This window comes from Bos grunniens, chromosome 4 (genome assembly GCF_055505025.1).
Source record: "Bos grunniens cultivar Pamir isolate PY7600 chromosome 4, Bosgru_T2T1.0, whole genome shotgun sequence".
Taxonomy (NCBI): Eukaryota; Metazoa; Chordata; class Mammalia; order Artiodactyla; family Bovidae; genus Bos; species Bos grunniens.
In genome coordinates this window covers 2,791,638-2,812,325 of record NC_141168.1, presented here as the reverse complement: position 1 = coordinate 2,812,325, position 20,688 = coordinate 2,791,638, and the positions used below count along the sequence as shown (strand labels likewise).

Below are 20,688 nucleotides of genomic sequence, written 5' to 3'. Positions count from 1 at the left end.
GAAATGATTTTTCTATCTATTTTAGAGTTTGGTTTCCTAAAGCAGTGAGCTCCTTTGTTTCCTTAACACCTCTCACCCCAACAAAAAGTTAATTTTATACAGAAGAAAAATATTCATTGAGAGAGAGAAGCTCCTATAGTATTTGGTATACTAGATATTCCCATGAATTTTTACTCATCACTTTGTGTACTCCTGGTGATAGAAACACCAGTTTCAGGTTTTGTATACAGATGCTTGCATTGATTTGACTGTAAAGCTGCTCACATACTCTTTGTAATGGGATTAAAATATCTTGCTACCGGAGTATGTATATCTCCTGTGATGGATTTTTCTTGACAATTGATCTCTTTTAACATTCTGAATACAAATAAAGGCAGTTATTTTGTGATACCATTGATTACTTTTGAGAACATTCTGCTCTACAAAGAAGAATGAAATAATGCTCTGGCCTGGGAATAGTGAGTTCTCTTCAGAATCTGGAAGGGCATTCAGTCACTTTTAGTCTTCTTCACGTTCAAATGTATGATGTCATCCTTAAGTAATTCATATTTGTGACAGTCTTGACCATTATGGAGCCTGAGACACAGATGTTGATCTGTATTTTCAGTTCATATTGGATTAGGCATAGAATTTTGGGCTGTTACCTGAGTTATGATCTTAAGTACTGAGCTTCTGTCCTCAACGAGGATTCTGGGAATTAAATACCTTAGAGAAAATGTGACATCATCAGTTTTCCCAAGGATACAAAACTATATACTTAAGAGACAAGTTTTTCATTATATAAAAAGGATCCCATAGGATATGAGGGCTTAATTCTCTCACAGAATGCAGTTGAAAAGGGTTTCTAGAACATGCATGTGTAAGAGAAAGATTTATTTTGAATGGCAAAGTCAAAAGCCGTCTCTAAAACATGGGTGTCACTGACCAGTTACCCTGAAGTGTCAGCACAGAGGTTCAGAGGGGCCAGTTCTTTTGCCCTAGGAGGTGGACCTCAGATTCTCTCTGGAAGCAGTACCAGTGGAAAACGAAAGGCTGTGCTTATTTTAGTTAGGCTTTTATAATTTGTGATCTGTAAGTACCCTGCTGGGTTTTGCTGTATTCCAAGTTTCACTGGGCACAGGTAATACGTTAAATTATGTTTCATTGCTTTAGCCTGAAGAACATTGTTGTTAGGCCCACATAATGTTCTCTTGAAATAATATCCTTGGTTACTTTTGCTTAAGGCAAATGATCTTTGGGGAAAACAGTTTTTTTTAATTGATATACAAATTGTGTATTTATACAGCAGAATACTCCAATAGAGAAAAGAAATAAACATCTGCAATAACATACAATTTTTTCATATATTAATAACAATTTAAGATCACTAGTGCCAGCAGTAAGATAACTACCTTCAGTTTACACAATGGTCCGTGCATTTGCAAGGTTTTCAAAAATTTCTTGATTCAATTATCTTATTTAAAAAAAAGCCACAACCAAAAATAAAAACCTCAGACTGTCATTTGTTGTTTCTGTTTTGCCAAATAAACTGTATTTTGTAGACATTCATTATGTATTAGTTAAAGTATTTTTAGGTACATATGTTTTTCTTAAGCACATTTTAGAAGGGGACAACACAATGTAAAACTTTGTTACATTACACTCTTATCTCTTTCCTTTGGAATATGGACCAAGTTCAGAAAACACTTAAGCAGAAATTAACATTTCAGTTGAAGTTACAAATGTAATTTCCATCCTGTCATATTTTGGTGACCTTTTGTGACAGCTTGTCTCAATTGGAGGAATGCATTTTTACTTGCTGATTAAAGATGTCATTTGAAACCATTTTATTACTGGGGATAGTGAAATTAATCTTGACACTTAGACCACTAGAAAAATAATTGCTGATTCACCACATAAAATGTGTATGTGAACCTGTCATGTAGTCAAGATTAGAATAAAAGTCTGTGCTTGTTAAGAGGAGATTAAATTTTCTTTGGAATGGAGTCTAGATCCATTTGAAGGGAAGGGGGTTACCTTAGAAACAATTTCCAGAAAATGAAATGTGGCTTAGAGACTTTGGAAGAGTGTGGAGATGATTATGGAATCCAAGGTAGGAGAAAAACTGGTAATATTTAAAATGTACCCTCTGCTGTGGAAGAAGGCATGCTGCTCAGGCGCTTCAGTTGTGTCCGACTGTGCGACACTATAGACGGCAGCCCACCAGGCTCCCCCGTCCCTGGGATTCTCCAGGCAAGAACACTGGAACGGGTTGCCATTTCCTTCTCCAATGCATGAAAGTGAAAAGTGAAAGTGAAGTCGCTCAGTCGTGTCCGACTCTATGCGACCCCATAGACAGCAGCCTACCAGGCTCCTCCGTCCACGGAATTTTCCAGGCAAGAGTACTGGAGTGGGGTGCCATTGCCTTCTCCGGGAAGAAGGCATGGGAATGCTTCTTAGTAGAATTCAGTGAAATCTTTGAAAGGTGTTTACTAATAGAGCATATATTATCATAGCTTAGAACTGTATTTGAATAAGTTACTTTTTCTTCTAAGAATTCAGAATAATGTGCCTACTGAGTAGGGCCAGAAACTTTGATTGTGGCCCCATAGCATTGATCAGAGAGGAGGGCATGTTCTGTGGCTTTGCTCGCATTTGCTGTAGCTTCCCTGTCAGGTGGTATGGATGGAGGTCTGTCTGCACAGAGTAAAGTTGGTGTTGTTTTTAAATAAATCAGAAAATCTGGCTTGGTGTAGTACTAAATGAGTTTCCGTTCTTTATGAAATTTAAGTACTTGGCTTAAGAGTGATTTTATTAGTAGTTTTGCTTTTAAAGCAGAACAATCAGTGATTTCTAATTTTTGAGTCTCTGTGCCACTGTGAATTAATACTTACACTGGATTCGCATAGACGAGTGTCCTGGTTACTGGGGTAGCCAGGTCTTGACCAACATCATCTGCCATCAGTGAAAGAACGTGATGCCTAGCAGATGAGGAGTGGTGGTTGGGTTGAACTTCTTCAGCTCCTCCTTTTTAGCTTTCCTCAGCACATTTTAGTGGTCTCAAATGAAGATTCAGATTTACAGGAGGTCCTCGTATGTTAAAGAAGAAGCATGTCTTCATGTAACAGGCCTCGTTCATGGCGTCCGGGTGTCTCTGTACCCTACCCCCGGCTGCTTACTGCTGAAGTGGAGTTGTTTGATGTTGGTGAAGCACCCGCTGATCCTGAGTTTCCTTGTCACATACTTGTTTTATTTTGTGTCTCCCTATAGATCTGATTTCGCCTCTTTGAAGGTATCTAACACATATGCATCTTTTCAAATAGAGCTTTCAGCAGAAGCCAAAGCTGCGTTGCTTGAATTTGAAGAGAGGGAGCGACAGCACAAGCAGGGCCGGTACGGCTCCAGGCGGGGAGGAAGGAGAGGAGGTGCGTCCCTGTGCCGTGGCGTTGGAGACCAGAGGAGGGAGAGCAGCGAGCGGGGGCGCGCCAAGGACCACAGGCCCGCTCTGCTGCCCACGCAGCCCCCTGTGGTGGTGAGTTGCTCAGCTCCGTCCTGGGAGCCTGCACGCTGAGAACAAGGGAAAGTTCTCTCTGGTATGGGTTTCGTATTTTGCATTTGCCTTAGTCTGAGATGAAAATTTAGTAAAAGGCGTCACAGCTAAAGTTTCTTTATACCCTGTGGTATGATTTCGTTGTTCAGTTGCGAAGTGGTGCCTGACTCTTTGTGACCCCACTGACCGCAGCGCTCCAGGCTTCGCTGTCCCTCAACCATCTCACGCAGTTTACCCGGGTTCATGTCCATTGAATCGGTGATACCATCCAACCGTCTCCTCCTCTGTGCTCCCTTTCTCCTCCTGCCTTCTTCAATCTTTCCCAGCATCAGGGTCTTTTCCGCTGAGTCTGCTCTTTGTATCATGTAGCCAGAGTATTGGAGCTTCAGCATCAGTCCCTCCAATGAGTATTTAGGGTTGGTTTCCTTTTAGATTGACTGGTTTGATCTCCTTACAGTCGAAGGGACTCTTAAGAGTCTTCTTCAGCACCATAATTCGAAAGCACTTGTTCTTTGGCACTCAGCCTTCTTTATTGTCCAGCTCTCACATCTGTTCATGACTACTGGAAAGACCATAGTCTTGACTTTACAGAAGCCTTGACTATACAGACCTTTGTCAGCAAGGTGGTCTTTGCTTTTAAGTCTGGGTTTGTCATAGCTTTCCTGCCAAGAAGCAATTGTCTTCTAATTTCATGGCTGCAGTCACCATCCGCAGTGACTTTAGAGCCTAAGCAGAGGCAATCTGTCACTGCTTCCACTTTTTCCCTTTCTATTTGCCATGAAGTGATGGGAGCAGATGCCAAAAAAATCCTAGTTTTTTAATATTGAGTATTAAGTCGGCTTTTTTTCACTCTCCTTCATTCTCATCAAGAGACTCTTTAGTTCCACTTCACTTTCTTCAATTAGAGTGGTATCATCCGCATATCCAAGGTTTTTCTTCTGGCAATCTTGATTCCAGCTTGTAACTCATCCAGTATATGGTCTTAAAAATCCAGTCTTCTAGTATTGAGGTGGTGAAGACTGATTCTTTGCCAGTACTGAGGAAGAAAGAATCAGTGAGAGAGCTGATGTCTTCCACGGGTTAAACCACACAGGAACCTTGCTCGTCTCTTCTGCTGGTGGAGGGGCGCTGCTCCTGTGAACACCATCCTGAAAACACAGACTGTGTTACATTGAGAATCTAGCCATAATGGTGTATTTTATAAAATATTTTTTCTTATAATCTGCTTACCATAGGTTTTTCCTTAAATGTAGCAGTTTCTCTTACAAATAACTGTCATCTCCTCTCCATAGAAATGGAGATTGTCATATCCATTAAAAATTTTCATAATTTAGGACTAAATCATGTAATTGTAATTTCAGCTTCGTTTGAATTTCTCAGGAACAAAGACAGGAAGTGTAGTGGTTTTTTTGGGGTTGTTGTTCTTTCAGTTAACTGTAGTATTTTACAATTTTTCCTTCAGAAGTTAGTCTTCAAGGACAGATTTATTTAATGTAAATATGTGTTTGCACTATCTACCCTCCTACATTATTACGTGCGTGTAGGGGAAAATCACACCTGACCTCGGAGTAGAAAATTGTGTTTTAGTAGGCATTCATTTGTGAAATAACAAAATAGAAAAGGTGATATACTGTTTTTGCATGAGAATTCTAATTTCAGTGAACAGGGAAGAAAGGCTGGTGGGTTGATCACGGCATAAAGAGATTGATGATACTGATAGCTGCTCTCTGCTCATACCCATTTGTTTTTAAGCTTCTCTGATAACAGGAAGATTGGCCCTTCAGTTTTTTCCTTTTCTTCCCCATCTTGCGTCCTCGCCCCCAAGTTGCATTGTGTGTGTTGAACTGCCAGCTCCATGATTTTGGCCTCCGAAGCGGGGAAACAGCCAGTAGGTGACGAGTTTTTACATAGCTGTTCCTCCATGATCCTGGAAAAATAACTGAACTCCCTACTTTCTTACCCAGATAGAGAGGCTCAACTGGGAGCCCTGAGTGCTTTAGAAGTGTTACCCAAGTGTCAGTTGGCCCAAGTCCCTCCTGACAGCAACATCGTGTTTGGAATTCCCTAGGTGCTAGCGGGCTCAACCTACTGCCGGCCCGACTCCGCCTGCCGGAGCCTTGGCCTGTGAGCTGTACGTGCATCTTTGCTAGCAGTGGTATTTTAAAGCTGCAGGTTGCTGAAGCAGTCACGGCTTTCTGGCATGGCCTTAACCTTGCTCTGCTCATGTCCACCTTGGTCCCGGCCGCACCCCAGCCCAGAGCCGTCTGTGTCTCCGGCTCCTTTTCTGCCGTGGCTCTGCTTGTGTCTGTTTTCTCCTTGGTCCATCTGTTGGCGCTGGCACTTTGCTCCTGCCGCTCCCGAGCGTGCTCTGAGGATCGCCTCCTCACCTTTGCAGTCTGTCCTAGTAGACTGCTCTCTGGGCCCTTGGGCGTCACCTGTGAGCTCCTTTCTTGAGCCTCTCTTACTTTGAGTGTCTTGAGATTGGGGTGTAGTCTCATCTCTTCCAACGGGGCCCCTTCTCTCTCTCCTGTTTCTTTGGCTGCATTGTCCTCAGGCCAGTTTCTGATCAGAGCTCTCACTCGGCAACATTGTCCTTCCTGCCATCTGCTCTCTCCACATGAGTCTGGGTCTCTAGCCTGCACCTCTTGCCAGCTCAGTTTCTTCATTTCCTAGCTGCCCTGGGCTTCTCTGCATGGCTGTTGCCCAGGCTCTAAATTCCCCTTGTTTAGAACATGTGATCTCCTTAAAAGTCCTTCGCGTGGTCGAGTGCGGGGCCCTGCCCTGTGTGCTTTCCCGGTTGAGTTCAGGTTTAGTTAAGCTGCCCCTCTGTCAGCGCGCTGCCCGTGCGGATTCAGTGCTGATGGGATGGAAGAGGCTGCTTTACGCACAGCTATGCACGGTACAGATGCCGTGCCTCAGAGGAGGGAACGGACCAGTCTCTGGGAGCATGTGTGCCCATGGATTTATGCTAGCTCTGCATCTTCAGGAAAGCCCTCCCCGAGGAAGGACAGGTTCGACAAGGTCGTGCACACTTGGGTTTCAAAATTCTCAGACCACGGCTGTTTCTTTCCTTTAGCTCCCGGCGTCTGTAGCCTGTTAAATGGTCCGTCTTCTTCTGTCCCCTTTCCCCTCGTCTGTCACACACTGTTAGTCATCGTCATCAGACACTGTAGAGGCTCCGGAATGGAATTCAGAAGCCTCTGAAGTCTGGCGTCATCCCAGGCGACCAGTGTGCAGGGTGCCCTGGCTGGTGGCAGCCTGTCGCCTCTGCCGCCCTGTGCGGCCGGTTGGATGAGTGCTCATAGGCAGGGCTTGTGGAACCAGGTTCTCTGCTCCTCTGCTTGCCAGCCGCGAGGAGGATCACGACGGGCCGGCTTCGTAGGCTTGTTGGCGGTGAGTTACTCCACATACAGACCTGTCAGCGCGTGCTTAAGACACCGGCGGAGGGGAGGAGGCCCAGTGCTCTTGAGGCTGTGGTGGGGGTCTCCTCCTCTCTCAAGACTGTTGCGCTAAGTAACCCCGAGATCCTTGACCACACAGAGGGTGTGTGTTCCCACTCTAGCACCCTCCGATCTTCGAATGTGGCTGCAGCCACGCTGGCCCACGAGTGCGCCTCCGGGCGTGTGTTCCGCCTCCGCTGCTCTCAGGCGATGCCGTTCCACCGCTTGCCTGGCTCCTTCCCCTCCTTCCTGGTTCAGAGGCCACCTTCTCAGGAACTGTCCCTCCCCTCTGGGAGCCCTTGGCCCTCTCTGCCACCTGCTCTCTAGCGGGGCTGCCCCTGCACTGCCCGCCTGTCTCTTAGGCTTTCTGGAGGAGGAGTGGGCCCGCCCAGGCAGCTTGTGCTCCGCCCACAATGCGTGGCTCGTGGCAGGCAGTTCTGATGGTTGAGCTGCAGTTTTTCCCTTTTGGAATCTATGCGTTATGTTCGGGGGCTGCGGTCTTCCCTCTTTGTCCTGATTTTGGCTCTCGTCGTCAGACGGTAGCCATAACTGTGAGCAGGTGGAGCAGCTCATTTATCCTGCTGTTCTATACGTTTGTTACTAATAAACTTACTTCTGAGTCAACTCTTACAGTGCAGTCAGTGTGAAATCTGTAAGGCACTGGCATTTTTCCTTGTAAGTGTTGATTGTTGTGACTTTGTCTCTTTTGGTGGTTTTAGACGTACTCTCCAAGATTAATTCCTCCTCCACAGCCTCAGCCACCGCCCCCGCCACCACCGCCACCGCCTCCGCAGCAGCCGATCCGCAGTCTGTTCCAGCAGCAGCAGCTCCAGCCCCTGCTGCCCCTGCAGCACCCGCACCACCCGTCCCCTCCGCAGGGGATGCACATGCCGCCCCAGATCGAGGCCCCCCGGGTGATGATGACCCCTCCTCCCGTGACCCCACAGCAGCCCAAGAACATACACATCAACCCCCACTTCAAAGGGGCCGTGGTGACGCCCGTTCAAGGTACGTGTCTCCTTTGCTGTGGTCAAGTTCCAGGTGACTGCCTAGTCCGTTATCACTTCCAGGTCCATAAGGACTCCGGGGGCTCCCCGAGTCCTTCCCACTGCTCACATGCATGCCGGCTGCCGGGTCAGGCTCCTCTCAGCTTGTGTGTCTCCTGTCACGGTGCTCCGGGGAGGGCATTGCGAGCGTGCGGCAAAGGCGCAGGGCCTTAGAGGCCACTGTGGAGGGCTCTGGGTGGCCCTCCTCGTCACTTCCTGGTGGGGCTGAGTGCCAAGGGCCTGTCCCCTCAGGTGCCACTCGCGCTGCTTTTTTGAGTTCCAGAGGTGCACACCCGTCTGTTCATGGTCAGTTCTGATAGTATGATCACAGACGCACGTTCCTCAAGCGAGGAGACTAGTTCTGAGCAGTGGACACGGAGCGTATCTTCACGCACCCGCTCAGCGCAGCGTTGAGGCAGACGCCGTTCTCCGTGGGGTTGGAGATCTGCCGGTGAACACAGCGGTCAGCGCTTGCTGTGGGTGTCATCTAGCACCTTAGCAGCGACAGTGAGCCATGAAGACGGTGAATGAAGGCCCCGTGTGGCGCGTTGGAGAACGGAAGCGCAGTGCTGAGGAGAGCAGGGGAGCCCTGTGGTGGCGGGGCCGACTGCGCTGAGAAGGGAAGACCCGAAGGGGCGGGGGCTGCTGCCGTGCCTGTCAGCGGAGGGGTCTTCCAGGCAGAGGGGCCGGCCGGCGCAGAGGCGCCTCTTTCTGACGAGGCTGTGCCTTTTGTGTTCAGGTAACTAAAGAGAGACCAGGTGACAATTAGTGGAGTGCAGCGGTGGAGAGAAATGCGGAGCCTTGTCGTGTGAGACCTGGGAGCCTCCTGAGAGCTTTGCTTTTGTTCCGAATGAAGTGGGCCGTGATTAGAGGAGTCTGAGCACAGGAATAGCATCGTCGCTGTGTGTTTGACAAGGGTTGTTCTTGCTGCTGTGTTGAGAGTGGGCTCGTGAGCGGCAGGGGTGGAAACCAGGTGTTGAGTGGGGAGGTGAGTGCAGTGGCCCGGGTCAGGAGCCGGGCGTGCCTCAGGGCAGGACTGATGGATGGGCTGAGTGTGGACGGGAGAGAAGACGCAGCGACGCTGAAGGGGCCCGAGCGCTGGAGGGCGGGGTTGCTGTCACGGAGCGCGCTGGAGGCCCAGCAGGTTTTCAGGGGAGACCGCGAGCGCTGTGCTGGAGACACCTAGACACGCAGGCGCGCGTGTCGGGGTGAGGTGACCAGGAAGCGTGCAGACGAGGTCTGGGTGCGGAGCTGGAGTGGGGCTCTGTGGCATCTCGATGGACCTGGGGCCTGGAACCTGGGGCACGTGACATGCCAGGGTGGGGGTCTGCAGGGAGGGGGAGCCCAGTGCTCGGGCGGCTGGGGGCGGGCTGCAGGCTGGGTGCTGGGCCCACAGTCGCCGGGTCTGTGGGGTTCAGGCAGGGTGCTTTTGGTGATGTGGTGGCGGTACACGCCTCATTGAGGTGGGCTTGAGCGGGAACGGGGTGCAAGCGTGGGAGACGATTGTATTGACAGGGATGATACAAGATGGACGTTGCCAAGATGGACGTTGGGGAGCCGGAGAGTGGGAGTACTGGGCAGCCCTAGCACCCCCTGGAGCTGTCGGCCATGAGCTTGGATAGACCTGGCCACCTGCATGGTTCTCTCCAACCACACTCCCCTTTCTGCGTCAGGTGTAGCCTAGACAGCATTGGAGTTGCTGGAGTTAGGCTGTTGACGAAGCAGTAGAGGAGGCGTCTTGCTCACAGTGAAGGCCATGGAGTGTATGATGATAAGGGGCCAGGAGATGTTTGTGGGGTTCTGCAGTCGGGAGGTTAGGGTCATGGAGGGAGTGAGGCGGGAAGGTTGAGGTGGTGTAAGGTCATGGAGAACATGCAGGTCTCAGGGCTGGGGCAGCTCTGGAAACAGCAGCTTGACTGTGCTTAGTTAAATAGAAAACCACTGTTGTTCTTGAGAGAGACTGGTTGTCTAGTTGTCTCCTGTACGCAAAAGATAGAGTAACCCAGTGATTCTCAGCCTCACACAGTCAAAAGGTGTTTTAAAAAATTAAAAAGATGTGTGCATACCTTTGATAGCACCTACTTTCTTTTCAAGGATGAAGAGTGTTTTATCATATTGTAATCAACCAGTTTTGTTGGAAATTTAACATGTTTTTGAGATTTTCAGTATTAAAATTGAAAACCTAGTCCATTAATTCATGGGACAGTGTGGGATATAACTATTAAATGCCAAATGTAAAGAGTTCAAGGTTCAGCTGGAACGGTCTCTTAGCATTACAGGTTGTAAATTGTCTCCTGTTCACAGCGGAGGAGGAAGCAGGTAGGGAGAAGTGTGATCTTAATCAGAAGTCTAATGTACCGATTTCTTTGCTTAATCATAATAAGCAAAAAATAGTTTATCTTAGTGCTCTATTTTAAAAATAATGTTGATTGACTTTTAAGCTGTATTACTTCTGTGGTGCTGATTTACCAGAACTTTTTCAAATTAAAACTAAATGCTGTTACATTGTTCTTGCTGAGTTCTCCATGGTATCCCTTTGTGTCTGTCTGTGTTTGATCTTCTCTTATAAGCACATTGGTCATGTTGGATCAGGGCCCCTGCCCTGCCCCCGTGACCTCATTTTCCCTCCATCACTTCTTTAAAGGTGCATTTCCACATGACCTTCCGAAGTCCTTGTGAGGAAGATTCCGGGGTGTGAAGCTGAGAAGGGGCTGCCCTTCAGCCCTTGCACCTGGCCGTCCGAAATCTTCCTGGACGCGTCTGGCAGGACATTTTAATGGAGGGGTTAGCATGCTACCATAGAGTGGGCACCTCTTGCGAGGGGATTTTTTTACCTCCCAAATCAAAATCAGTATAAGGCTCGTGTATGAAACAGCTTAAACATGCAGGGTGTGGAGCTAGCATCTGGCCTTTTCCCTGTTTTTGAAACTATTTGACACTGTTCTGGCAAGTTGCTGGAACTGTGCCTCTTGAAACACACAGACGACAGGTCTCGGCGTGGCAGGCTGTCGGGTCGGTTGTCCTGCGTCACAGCAGCCGGCACAGATAGCCACACTGTGCGTGTGCGTTTTCTTCTCTGCCCGCTTCACTCGTCTCCCACCTCCCTCCCTTATGAGCCTGGAGGATTGGGATATAAATTTGTGTTCAATGGGCGTCGGAAAATGTAACTCGGATTAGATACCCTGGATCACCTGCATATGGATGTCGGAAACAAAGGAGGTTTCTTACTGTAGAGGAATAATATCTTCTCTGGTGCGGAGTATTTTAATTCTAAGTAAGAATTCACCGTTGAAATGGAAGCTTCTGCTTGTGCTGTTGTACACTGAAGACAAAAGTTCTCTCCCCGTCCCTTTATGGAATCGTATCAGTACAAACATGCAGCCTTTGCTTAAGTGTAAACCTAGCGTGTTGTGCACGTGTGTGTTCCGTGTGGCGCTCGGTGTGCTGTGCTCCTCTCCTGGCGGGTTCAGGTAAAGCCAAGTGTAACGAGTGCTGTTTTCCTCACAGTGCCCTTGCTGCCAGTCCCGAGCCAGCCGAGACCTGCGGTGGGACCCCAGAGATTCCCAGTGAGTAGCAGCTGCTCCTTCTGCTCTCGTAGGGATGAGCACACATTTACCAGGAAATATTAATACGGCAAATACAAGTGGTGCCAGCCAAATATAAGTTTAAGGATTTGTAAATATTGACAATAATTTTTGCAGTGGAAAATGTTTGTTAAAAGCTTAAGGTCAATGGATTTTTGAGAATGGAATTAATTTTGTTTAACTGTAAAATTGTTGAATCAGGATCATCAGTAGAATGCCTTTTGTCTTAAAGAATGTGAATTTTGATTTTATTGTTGCCTTATGTTAGGTGAGGAAGGGCCTTTATTATCTTGTGTGTGGAGCCATTTGTGCACTTGGGGGAGTGTGAGTGTGTGTATGCCATTTTAGGGAGTAATAATGAGATGTCTACTTGTTTAAAAAAACAAGCGCAAAGGTCTTCATGAGCCATTGGTTTTATATTTTAAAAATGCGGGTTTTCTTTTTAAAGTATCTTTAAGACACCCTCGCCCCACTTTCCTGTGTTCCCATAATTTTATCCATTCTTCTGATAATGTTTTAATTAGAAGAAAAATGTCCATTAAATAGTTATCCATTTAAATAAATAAATTTCATTTTATTTGACTTTTTGTTTGATTTGTAGTTAGTTCATAGTTTTATTAAATCAGTGAGAATGTGTTCTAAGAACAATTTGAGAAAAAAAAAAGGACCAGACCATAACATTTTAGTTTGTATATAAAACAGATGTAGTTTTGTTGATGCTAAATAATCTGATTTCCTGGAAATACCTAAATGACCTGTTTGACCCTAGCTTTGATCCTCAGTAGTAGCTACCATGTTAACCCACTCCAGTGTTTTTGCCTGGAGAATCCCAGGGACGGGAAGCCTGGTGGGCTGCCGTCTCTGGGGTCGCACAGAGTCGGACACGACTGAAGCGACTTAGCAGCAGCAGCAGCAGCAGCAGCAGCTACCATGTTTATGTGGGTCATAAATGAAAGATCTCAATGTGTAGTCAGATGATTATTCAAAAAGACAGTATTGGATTTAAAGGTTCAGAATATTTTTTAGGAACTTTCTTGATTTGTAGTTAATCTTTATGACATCATATTATTTCTAGAACTGATTCTTACTGGTTTCATATGCTTTATTAGCTAATTTTAAAAAATTAACTGATAAGTTCTAAAATCTAGTTATTTTAAAAATTAGGTGACATTTATTGAGCACAGATCCTTGCTTGAAACAGGTGTCTAAATAGTTAGGATGTATTAATTTCATTACTCAAGGGTAAATATGTGTGTTTGGTGAATAATTTAACTGCTAGTTATTATAAAGCACTAACATTTTTTAAAATGTAGTTTTTCTTATTTTCAGGGTTGTGAGCTTTTGCATTAGAATCATAATTGATTTTGTGTTTATAGTTTATTAGAAATGCCGAGATAAAATTTGATGAAAGCAAATGTAGTTTAAAATTATAAAGCAGGGTTGTGTGTAAATATAAAATTAGAATAATCATTTGCAGTTTTCAGCTACTTATAATTTCAGTTGTGCAAACATTTGTATCTGATACTAAAAGAAACCTTGTATTACTTGAAGTCATTACAAAGAGGATAATAAAATAATTTGTGAGAAATTAAACTAAAAGTTATATAATACTCTGAGGATGGTAAATATTACTGAACTGCCCTTGGAGCAGTTTTTGCGAGGTGTAATGTTTTGTTATTTTTAAGGTGGGTTATGTGTACAGATGATGGGAAACAGGCTAGAGGTTAGTCATATGTGTGATGTAATTTGAGAAATAGTTACTGCCATTTAACATGTGTCTTTAAGCCCCAGTGCTGGTTCTTAAACTGCGTGCTCAGTTGTGTCTGACTCTTTGCACCCTGTGGACTGTAGCCTGCCAGGCCCCTCTGTCCATGGGATTCTCCAGGCCAGAAAACTTGAATGAGTAGCAGTCCCCTTCTCCAGGGGATCGTCCCAATTCAGGGATTGAACCTGCATCTCCTGCACTGGCAGGCAGATTAAGTTACAACAGAGGGTTTTTTCTGAAGTGCTTCAAATTATTACTGGGAAGGAGGCTAACTCTAGACTGGCTCCTGTTGTTTTACATACACCAGATTTTTTTTTAGTTTTAAAACATCTTAATGAGTATCAATTTTTATATAATTTTAAAAGTTATTTTTCTTTTACAGTTATTTCCAAGTTTTGGATATATTCCCCTTGTTGTCCAATATATCCCTGAACCTATGTTATACCCAGCGGTTTGTATCCCCCACTCTCCCACCCTTATTCCATCCCTGCCACCCTCTGCCTTGTAAGCACTGGCTTATTCTCCATATTTGTGAGTCTGCTGCTTTTCTGTTACATTCACTAGTTGTATTTTTTAGATTCCACATATATGTGATTTCGCACAGTATTTGTCTTTCTCTGTTTGATTTATTTCACTTAGCTTAATATCCTCCACATCCACCTACATTGCTGCAGATGGCAAAATGTTCTTTTTTATGGCAAAGTACTATTCCATTGTGTGTGTACATGTATATACGTCTTCCTTATCCATTCATCTGTTGGTGCACATTTAGGTTGCTTCCAGTCTTGGCGGCTGTAAATACTGCTGCTGTGAACATTGGGGTGCGTTTATCTTTTTTGAGTAACATTATTTCTTTCCTTTTCTACTCATCGATTCTGCTTGGTTTTTTAGTCAATGTAGATGTGGTTTCGTGACCACTTCGTCTCTCATGTGCTGAGTGTTCTGGATAGTGCTAGTCCTTAAACCATAAAGCGTATGAGCACAGGCCCACAAAGCCTAGTTTCCTCCTGAAGAGAGAATACTGTTGGGGCTTGAGAAAGCCCCTTGGGGATTTCCTACTGATGGCAGTGTACCCTGCGGGCTCTTTCTTGGTTCTTTTCGATAGAGGAGTTTAGTCTTTATTTGTTAAACTGAATTTTGCTTTGTAAAGTGACCACACACACACCAATTGATAAAACATATGTTAGGAAGGCTAGCTTCAGTTTCATCATAGGGTCTGTGTGAATCAGTGTGCTTTCTTGCTACACAGGATAAAGATTTGAATTACAGATTGTGTCAAGCAAAGCAAAGTGCATTTTGACTTTGTCTTTCCCCTGCCTAAACCCCTTTAATGAATTTCCATTGCTCTGCTCCTGGACAGCTTCGTATGCTTACTCGTCTTGTGTGAGAAGCAGATTCATGTCTCTGTAGAGTCCCAGTCATCTTGTGCTCAGTGGAACCAGTCTGACCCCGGACCTCGTGTGCCCAAGTCCAGATGAATAGTTGTTCAGTGCGTGTGTGCAGGGATGTGACTGTGTGCTGCCTTGCTGTTTATTAGGCACCTGTGTGAAACAGTATAGAGAAGGGGTATATCTTTTGCACAGTAGAATTCCATAATCCACATTTAACTGTACAAGAATTCAGGTGTATCAGTTGACTAGAGAGTAAAAAAGGCAGACAGTAGTTGGAAGTAGCTCTAGGTTTTCAGATTTTAACGGGATTAGGATACAGTTGGTATAAATGTGAAGGTATTCCTTCTCCTCTCTCAACACTAGTAAACTTTACTTTCTCTTGTTCTTAAAACTTTGTTTCGGGCTGTGCTGTGTCTTTGATGATACGCATAGGCTTTCTCTAGTTGCGGTGAGTGGAGGCTTCTCGTTGCAGTGGCTCCTCTTGTTTGGTAGCACGGGCTCTGGGCACGCGGTGAGTGGAGGCTTCTCGTTGCAGTGGCTTCTCTCGTTTGGTAGCGCGGGCTCTGGGCACGCGGTGAGTGGAGGCTTCTCGTTGCAGTGGCTCCTCTCGTTTGGTAGCGCGGGCTCTGGGCATGCAGGCTCAGTAGTGTGGCCTCGGGCTCTGAGCAGGGGCTCACTCGTTGTGGCACATGGGCTTCCCTGCAGCATGTGGGGTCTTCCCAGACCGGGGATCGAGCCCGTGTCCCCTACATTGGCAGGGGGAGTTTTAACTCCTGGGTCACCAGGGAAGTCCTCAATTTTACTTTCTTAATAGTCTATTTTGTTGGACAGTTTTGTAAAAACTTGAGAATTCTCAATTTAGCACTAGTGTGCCTAGAAACTGTACTAAGTGATAATACCTGCAGTCTTAGAATTAAACAATTAGAGAGAACTCTAGGGGCCTGGCGGGCTACAGCCCGTGAGGTCAAGGAGTCGGACATGCCTGAGTGAGTGAGCACACACAAGCTACGCTTAGTGTAGCAACACTAATATTTTAATTTCCTGTTAATGAATTTTATTTATAGAATTGAATAAACATTTTCTAAAAACAAAGATTTGAATGTCAAAGTAATATCCTAAGAAAGGGATGCCTTCCTTTTGATCGTTTTGGAAACTCCCGCTCAAGCTCTCAGCAGCGAGCCAGCGCGCCTTGTGTCAAGTCAGCCTCTGTCCAGACGGTGTTTTTCCTTCATTCCTTCGTGCATGGGATTTAGTGAAGTGCTTTGTCATTTAGGTTTCTGTCTAAAAATTAGATTCACGTATTTAATTTTAGTTACAGATATAGCCATTAGTGCTTTCTTCTCACTTAAGCCTTTATTCCCAGGACTATTTTATTTTTTCAGGTCAGAATTGTGAATCTTTTTTTAAACTATAATATGTCTCAGTTGATAGCACACATATCAGAGAATGAATCCTTTTCATGCTTACTTTCATATCAGAATATTAATCTGCTGAATGTAAAATGTGCCTTGGAAGTAGTGACTGCTTACAATCGCGGACAGACACAGGAAGAGAGCGTGTGCTCAGGAATTCAGAATGCCTGTCGGTCCCTCCTCCCTTTCAGCTCCTTCTGTCCTGTCCAGTCCTGGCATCTAGCCACCTACCGTGCCCCAGTCTGCTCCTGAAGTGTTTCCGTTCCTGCCAGGACCTTTGAGTGGGATTTTGCAGGACAGTGTGGTTTTCTCTTTTGTTTTGTTTTTGCAGGGGAGTGGGGCTGGGGAGACTGTTCACCTTTCTGCAAGTAGGCTTGTGTTTCTGTGTCTGTTAGAATTCTGTTCTGAGTTCCAACATCTGTGTTTTACACGTTAGTTTCATAGGTTTCTCTTTCCACAGAGGCTGTCTCTGATGTTTTTGTCATTAAAGTTTTAAGTCCTTTCCTTATCTGTAAGTATGGTTATTCATTTATGTATTTGTCCTCAGATTTGTTGTTTTTAAAAGTTTGTCCACTTAAAGTAACACTGGAGTGTTGATTAATGATATTTTCAGAAGTGTTGCTTTGAGATTTTGCTAATGTAATTTATTTTCAGTGTCAGATAAAGCGTATGGATAAATTTTAACTCCCATTGTGAAGATTCTTGACTTAGGGTATTTTAAAACCTATTCATTCATTTTGCATTGGTGTTTCTGTCAAGGCTGGTATTTCAGGGTAGCTAGTTAAATACTTAGTAATTTGGCTGCTGAATAATTTCCTAGTGATCTTTGTTTAAATTAAAACTAAGTTAAGTTCAGAAAGGACTAGCATGCCGAGCTTGAATTAGTCTTCTTAGTGATGCCTTTGTGAGGTAGACCCCGATACCTGGGGCTGAGATTTGTGTCTCCCGTGTGATTCCAGCACCTCTCAGGTGGGTCTGACTGCGCTGTGCTTCCATGGAGCAGGGGGCCTGGTATCAGGTGGTGGTGATTGACACTTCTGGATGTGTTTTATATGGCGTTTCATGCAAATCATGTTTGATGAGACTGCTGCATCAAATTACATTTCTTTCTGATTACAGCCCTTGCAGATGTGAATCCAGACTTTATTCCATCTAGGAAAAAGAAGTCTTTCTTTTGAACCCTCACTGTTTTTACAACTTGCCTTCAATGCTCTGTAATTATTAGCACTTAAGATGGGGAAGTCATGACGGGCATTTTCTCTGATCAGATCTGTGAGTAGTAGCAGGCAGCTGTGGGAGGAGACTCTTCCCGCTGTCAGACATTGTCAGGCTTGCAGCACGAGAATGCATTTTAAAATGCAGGTGACATAATACCCAACATCCTCCATTTGCTAGTGGGTTTCTGATTAATCATGATTACCATACATTATCATACCATCAAATTTAATCATATCAGTGAATTCCCATCTGCAGCAGTAACAGGAGCAGCTTAGCACTGTGGTAACAGCTATTAAATATGGTGGCTATAAAGCTGAGCGCCCCGTGGACTTGACTGCGTGCCCTGTCAGCGTGCATTGTGTGTGCTGAGTGGAGAGACGGTGGTGCGAGTCCACACCCGTAGCGCGAAGGCAGGGAGTACGCAGGTGTGCTCAGTCTGAACTCCTTGTGATCCCATGGACTGTAGCCCACCAGGCTCCTCTGTCCATGGGATTTCCCAGGCAAGAATACCGCAGTGGGTTGCCATTTCCTTCTCCAGAGGATCTCTTGCACCTCCTGCATTGGCAGGTGGATTCTTAACAAACCTGGGATCCCATAGGAATACTCAAGAGATCAAGTCAAGCCATTAAGTCTCAGTGTAAAAACTGCACTGTTAAAGTGTGATATACTATTTTATTTAATTTTGGGCTAAGTAAGAACGTCAAATTGAGTTGAATACCTTTCATAAATCCCGAGATATATAGTTCCATTGTAGAGTAGACTTAAACTTTGAGTATGACTTGTCCATCTGTAATTTAATAATTCAGCCAATGAAATACAATAGCACAAATTTTCAAAGTCTTAGAATGACTTCTGTGCAAAGAAAATCTCTGTCCTATTTTTACTGATTTCTCCTGCAAAACATACCATTTTTTAAATTAATGTTATTTTTCCTGGAGTCCTTGAAGAGCCATAGTTCTTTTCAGATAAATTTCGAAAGTGACCTTATTTTAAAGTCCCTGAAAGCGCTTCTTACAAAAGACTAGAGGTTTTTTTTTTTTTTTTTTAACTTGTGAAATTTAGTCCTTTTGATGCACAGTCTGATCTTTCACAGCTACACACAGGAGCGTCACCACTGCCGTAGACAGGAGTTCTGTCTCCCCAGACGACATTGTGTGCCGCCTCTTGTAGGCAGCCCTCTCCCAGCCCAGCCCCTGGCAGACCCTCATCTGGCTTCTGCTTCTGAAAATGTGGGTGAAGGGAATCGCGTGCCGGGCTTCGTTGTGGGTCCTGCTTCCTGCACGCAGCGCAGTGCGTTGGAGACACGTGTACCCCTTGTCACAGCAGCCAGGGGCTGTCCTCCTGCACGGACCAGCAGTACTCCTTGTGCAGTGTGCCCCCGTTAGTCTCCCCAGTTGCTGTTTGGCCAGAATTCTCTGTGGTCAGAGTGGGTAGTTAGGAGGGCGGGTTGTGAGCCACATGGCAGATACGTTCAGATGAGAGTTTTGAAACAGGCTGCATGCTTTCAGTCCATGGAGCTGGTCCTGCTGCTGTGCTCAGTCCTTGATTCAGTGAGGAAATACCGTCTTTCTGGAGCACGTACTAGTGACTGATTGGTCAGTGGAAAATGAAGAGTATCATTGAGTAATTACAGTATACCAGATTTTGTGCAAAGCTTGCATTCCACAACCTTAAGAGGGTATCATTTTCTCCACTTTACAGATAGAGAAACTGAGTCTTGGAAAGGGTAAAAGGTTCAAGTTCACATAACTGGTGCAGGAGGTAGGATTGGAACCAGGTCAGTCTGAGTCTCTTGATCGTGCTGAACCTTCTCCTTTTTTCTGAAAATATTAAAACACACCTCAGTAAACTGGAGAAAGATAATTGCATCTGGTAAGTTGACTCATAACCATAACATATAAGATTGTGCTTGTCAGGAGTGCTGCAGTGGAGAGAGTCCTGTGTATGGTAGGGCCTGTCATTGGATGAGCTTGTTAAGAAAGGGTAAAGGAGGGGTGAGAGGCAGGGATAAAGAGTTTTTCATTTTATGAAAAAAAGTAGCAAATAGTCTTTAGTAGGTTCCTCAGAAGCAGTATTTTGTACTGAAGTGTTACAACTTGCGGTGCCTGCTCCTCCTTGAACCAATAATGTTACCATGGCGCATATAAGTTCTGGCCCCCACCCCAGTAGGAAACCTAGGGCTGGCTGCTAGGAATATGGTGCTTCGGAATGTTTAGAATGCATCTGCAAATAAGCGAGTACCTTCTAGGAAAATGAATGTAGACATTTAAACAAGGCATAACCTGAAAGAAAAAAGAAATCTATGGGAAACACTGAAATAAGAGGATTAACATTGTGACAGTGGGCTCTAATTTTAATTGTGTTGGGGGTCACCAGTGGTCTTTATTCCTTGCGTTTAACCCATTTAATCAGAATTAACTGAGAGGCATTATTTAGTGTCTTTTGGTTTCTTATATAGTTCTTTGCATTTTAAGTGAGATTAATAAATGAAAACACGTTGAAGCAGCAGGCTGTAATTTATTGAAAGATTCACGAAGTTTCAATGACATTGTTAAGGTATTCAATTAGTCTTACTAAAATATACCAACTGACCCTTTCAGGGAAGCTGATAAGTCACATAATAGCTATTAGAACCTCTTTATTCTTTGCATTATACGATTAACTTTGTGCTAAGCAATTTATGCAAAGTTTTCATCTTTTTTTTTTTTTGTAACCAAAGTTATCAGTTCTTCCTGAATAGGATTAACATAGATAACATCATATAATTAACAAGAGATGCAAAAAGGAAGTACAATTTGTATAAGAATTATATGAGGAGGATGATAATTTCTTACCTTGGACTTTTAAAGGGATTAAAGGAAAGCAAAGCAGAGCAGTTACGTGAAAAGATCAAGGCCGAATGGCAGCAGTGCTAGAAACTCTGTTGAGCGAGGTTCCAGCTCCCTGATAGTCTTAGATCCTGCATTGGCTAGAGGTAATTTATTACCCTTTTACTTGTGAAATGATAGACATCATTGAATGACTGTTCACATCAAGAGAGCGCCCGACTTGGGAACCTTGGTACCTGAGGACAGATCGGTCCGGGAGAAGCAGTGTGTGAGAGGAGAAAGCACTTTTAAGCCAGGAGTCTGACAGTGTGAGTTCATGCCCTATTTATTGCCACTGGTGGTGGTATTCACTTGCTCAGTTGTGTCTGACTCTTTGTGAGCCCGTGGACTGCAGCAAGCCAGGCTTCCCTGTCCTTCACCGTCTCCTGGAGCTCGGTCAAACTCATGTCCGTCGAGTTGGTGATGCCATCCAATC

At 44.9% G+C, this 20,688-nt stretch overlaps 1 protein-coding gene across 14 annotated transcripts in view; it reads left to right on the top strand.

Moving 5' to 3' along the window:
• The window catches only part of RBM33 (RNA binding motif protein 33), a 111,249-nt gene that overhangs the window by 44,092 nt on the left and 46,469 nt on the right, over positions 1–20,688 (top strand). For 11 of the 14 annotated variants that reach the window (XR_015163071.1, XM_086398133.1, XM_086398132.1 and 8 more), the window contains 3 exons: positions 3,303–3,511; positions 7,689–7,977; positions 11,523–11,581. Coding sequence is in view for 13 of the 14 variants with exons in the window: in XM_086398133.1 (XP_086254259.1) it covers positions 3,303–3,511; positions 7,689–7,977; positions 11,523–11,581 (557 nt within the window). In the remaining variant the exon portion in view is untranslated. The remainder of the gene's footprint in view (positions 1–3,302; positions 3,512–7,688; positions 7,978–11,522; positions 11,582–20,688) is intronic. The other 3 variants (XM_086398124.1, XM_086398131.1, XM_086398130.1) reach the window with 1 other exon arrangement.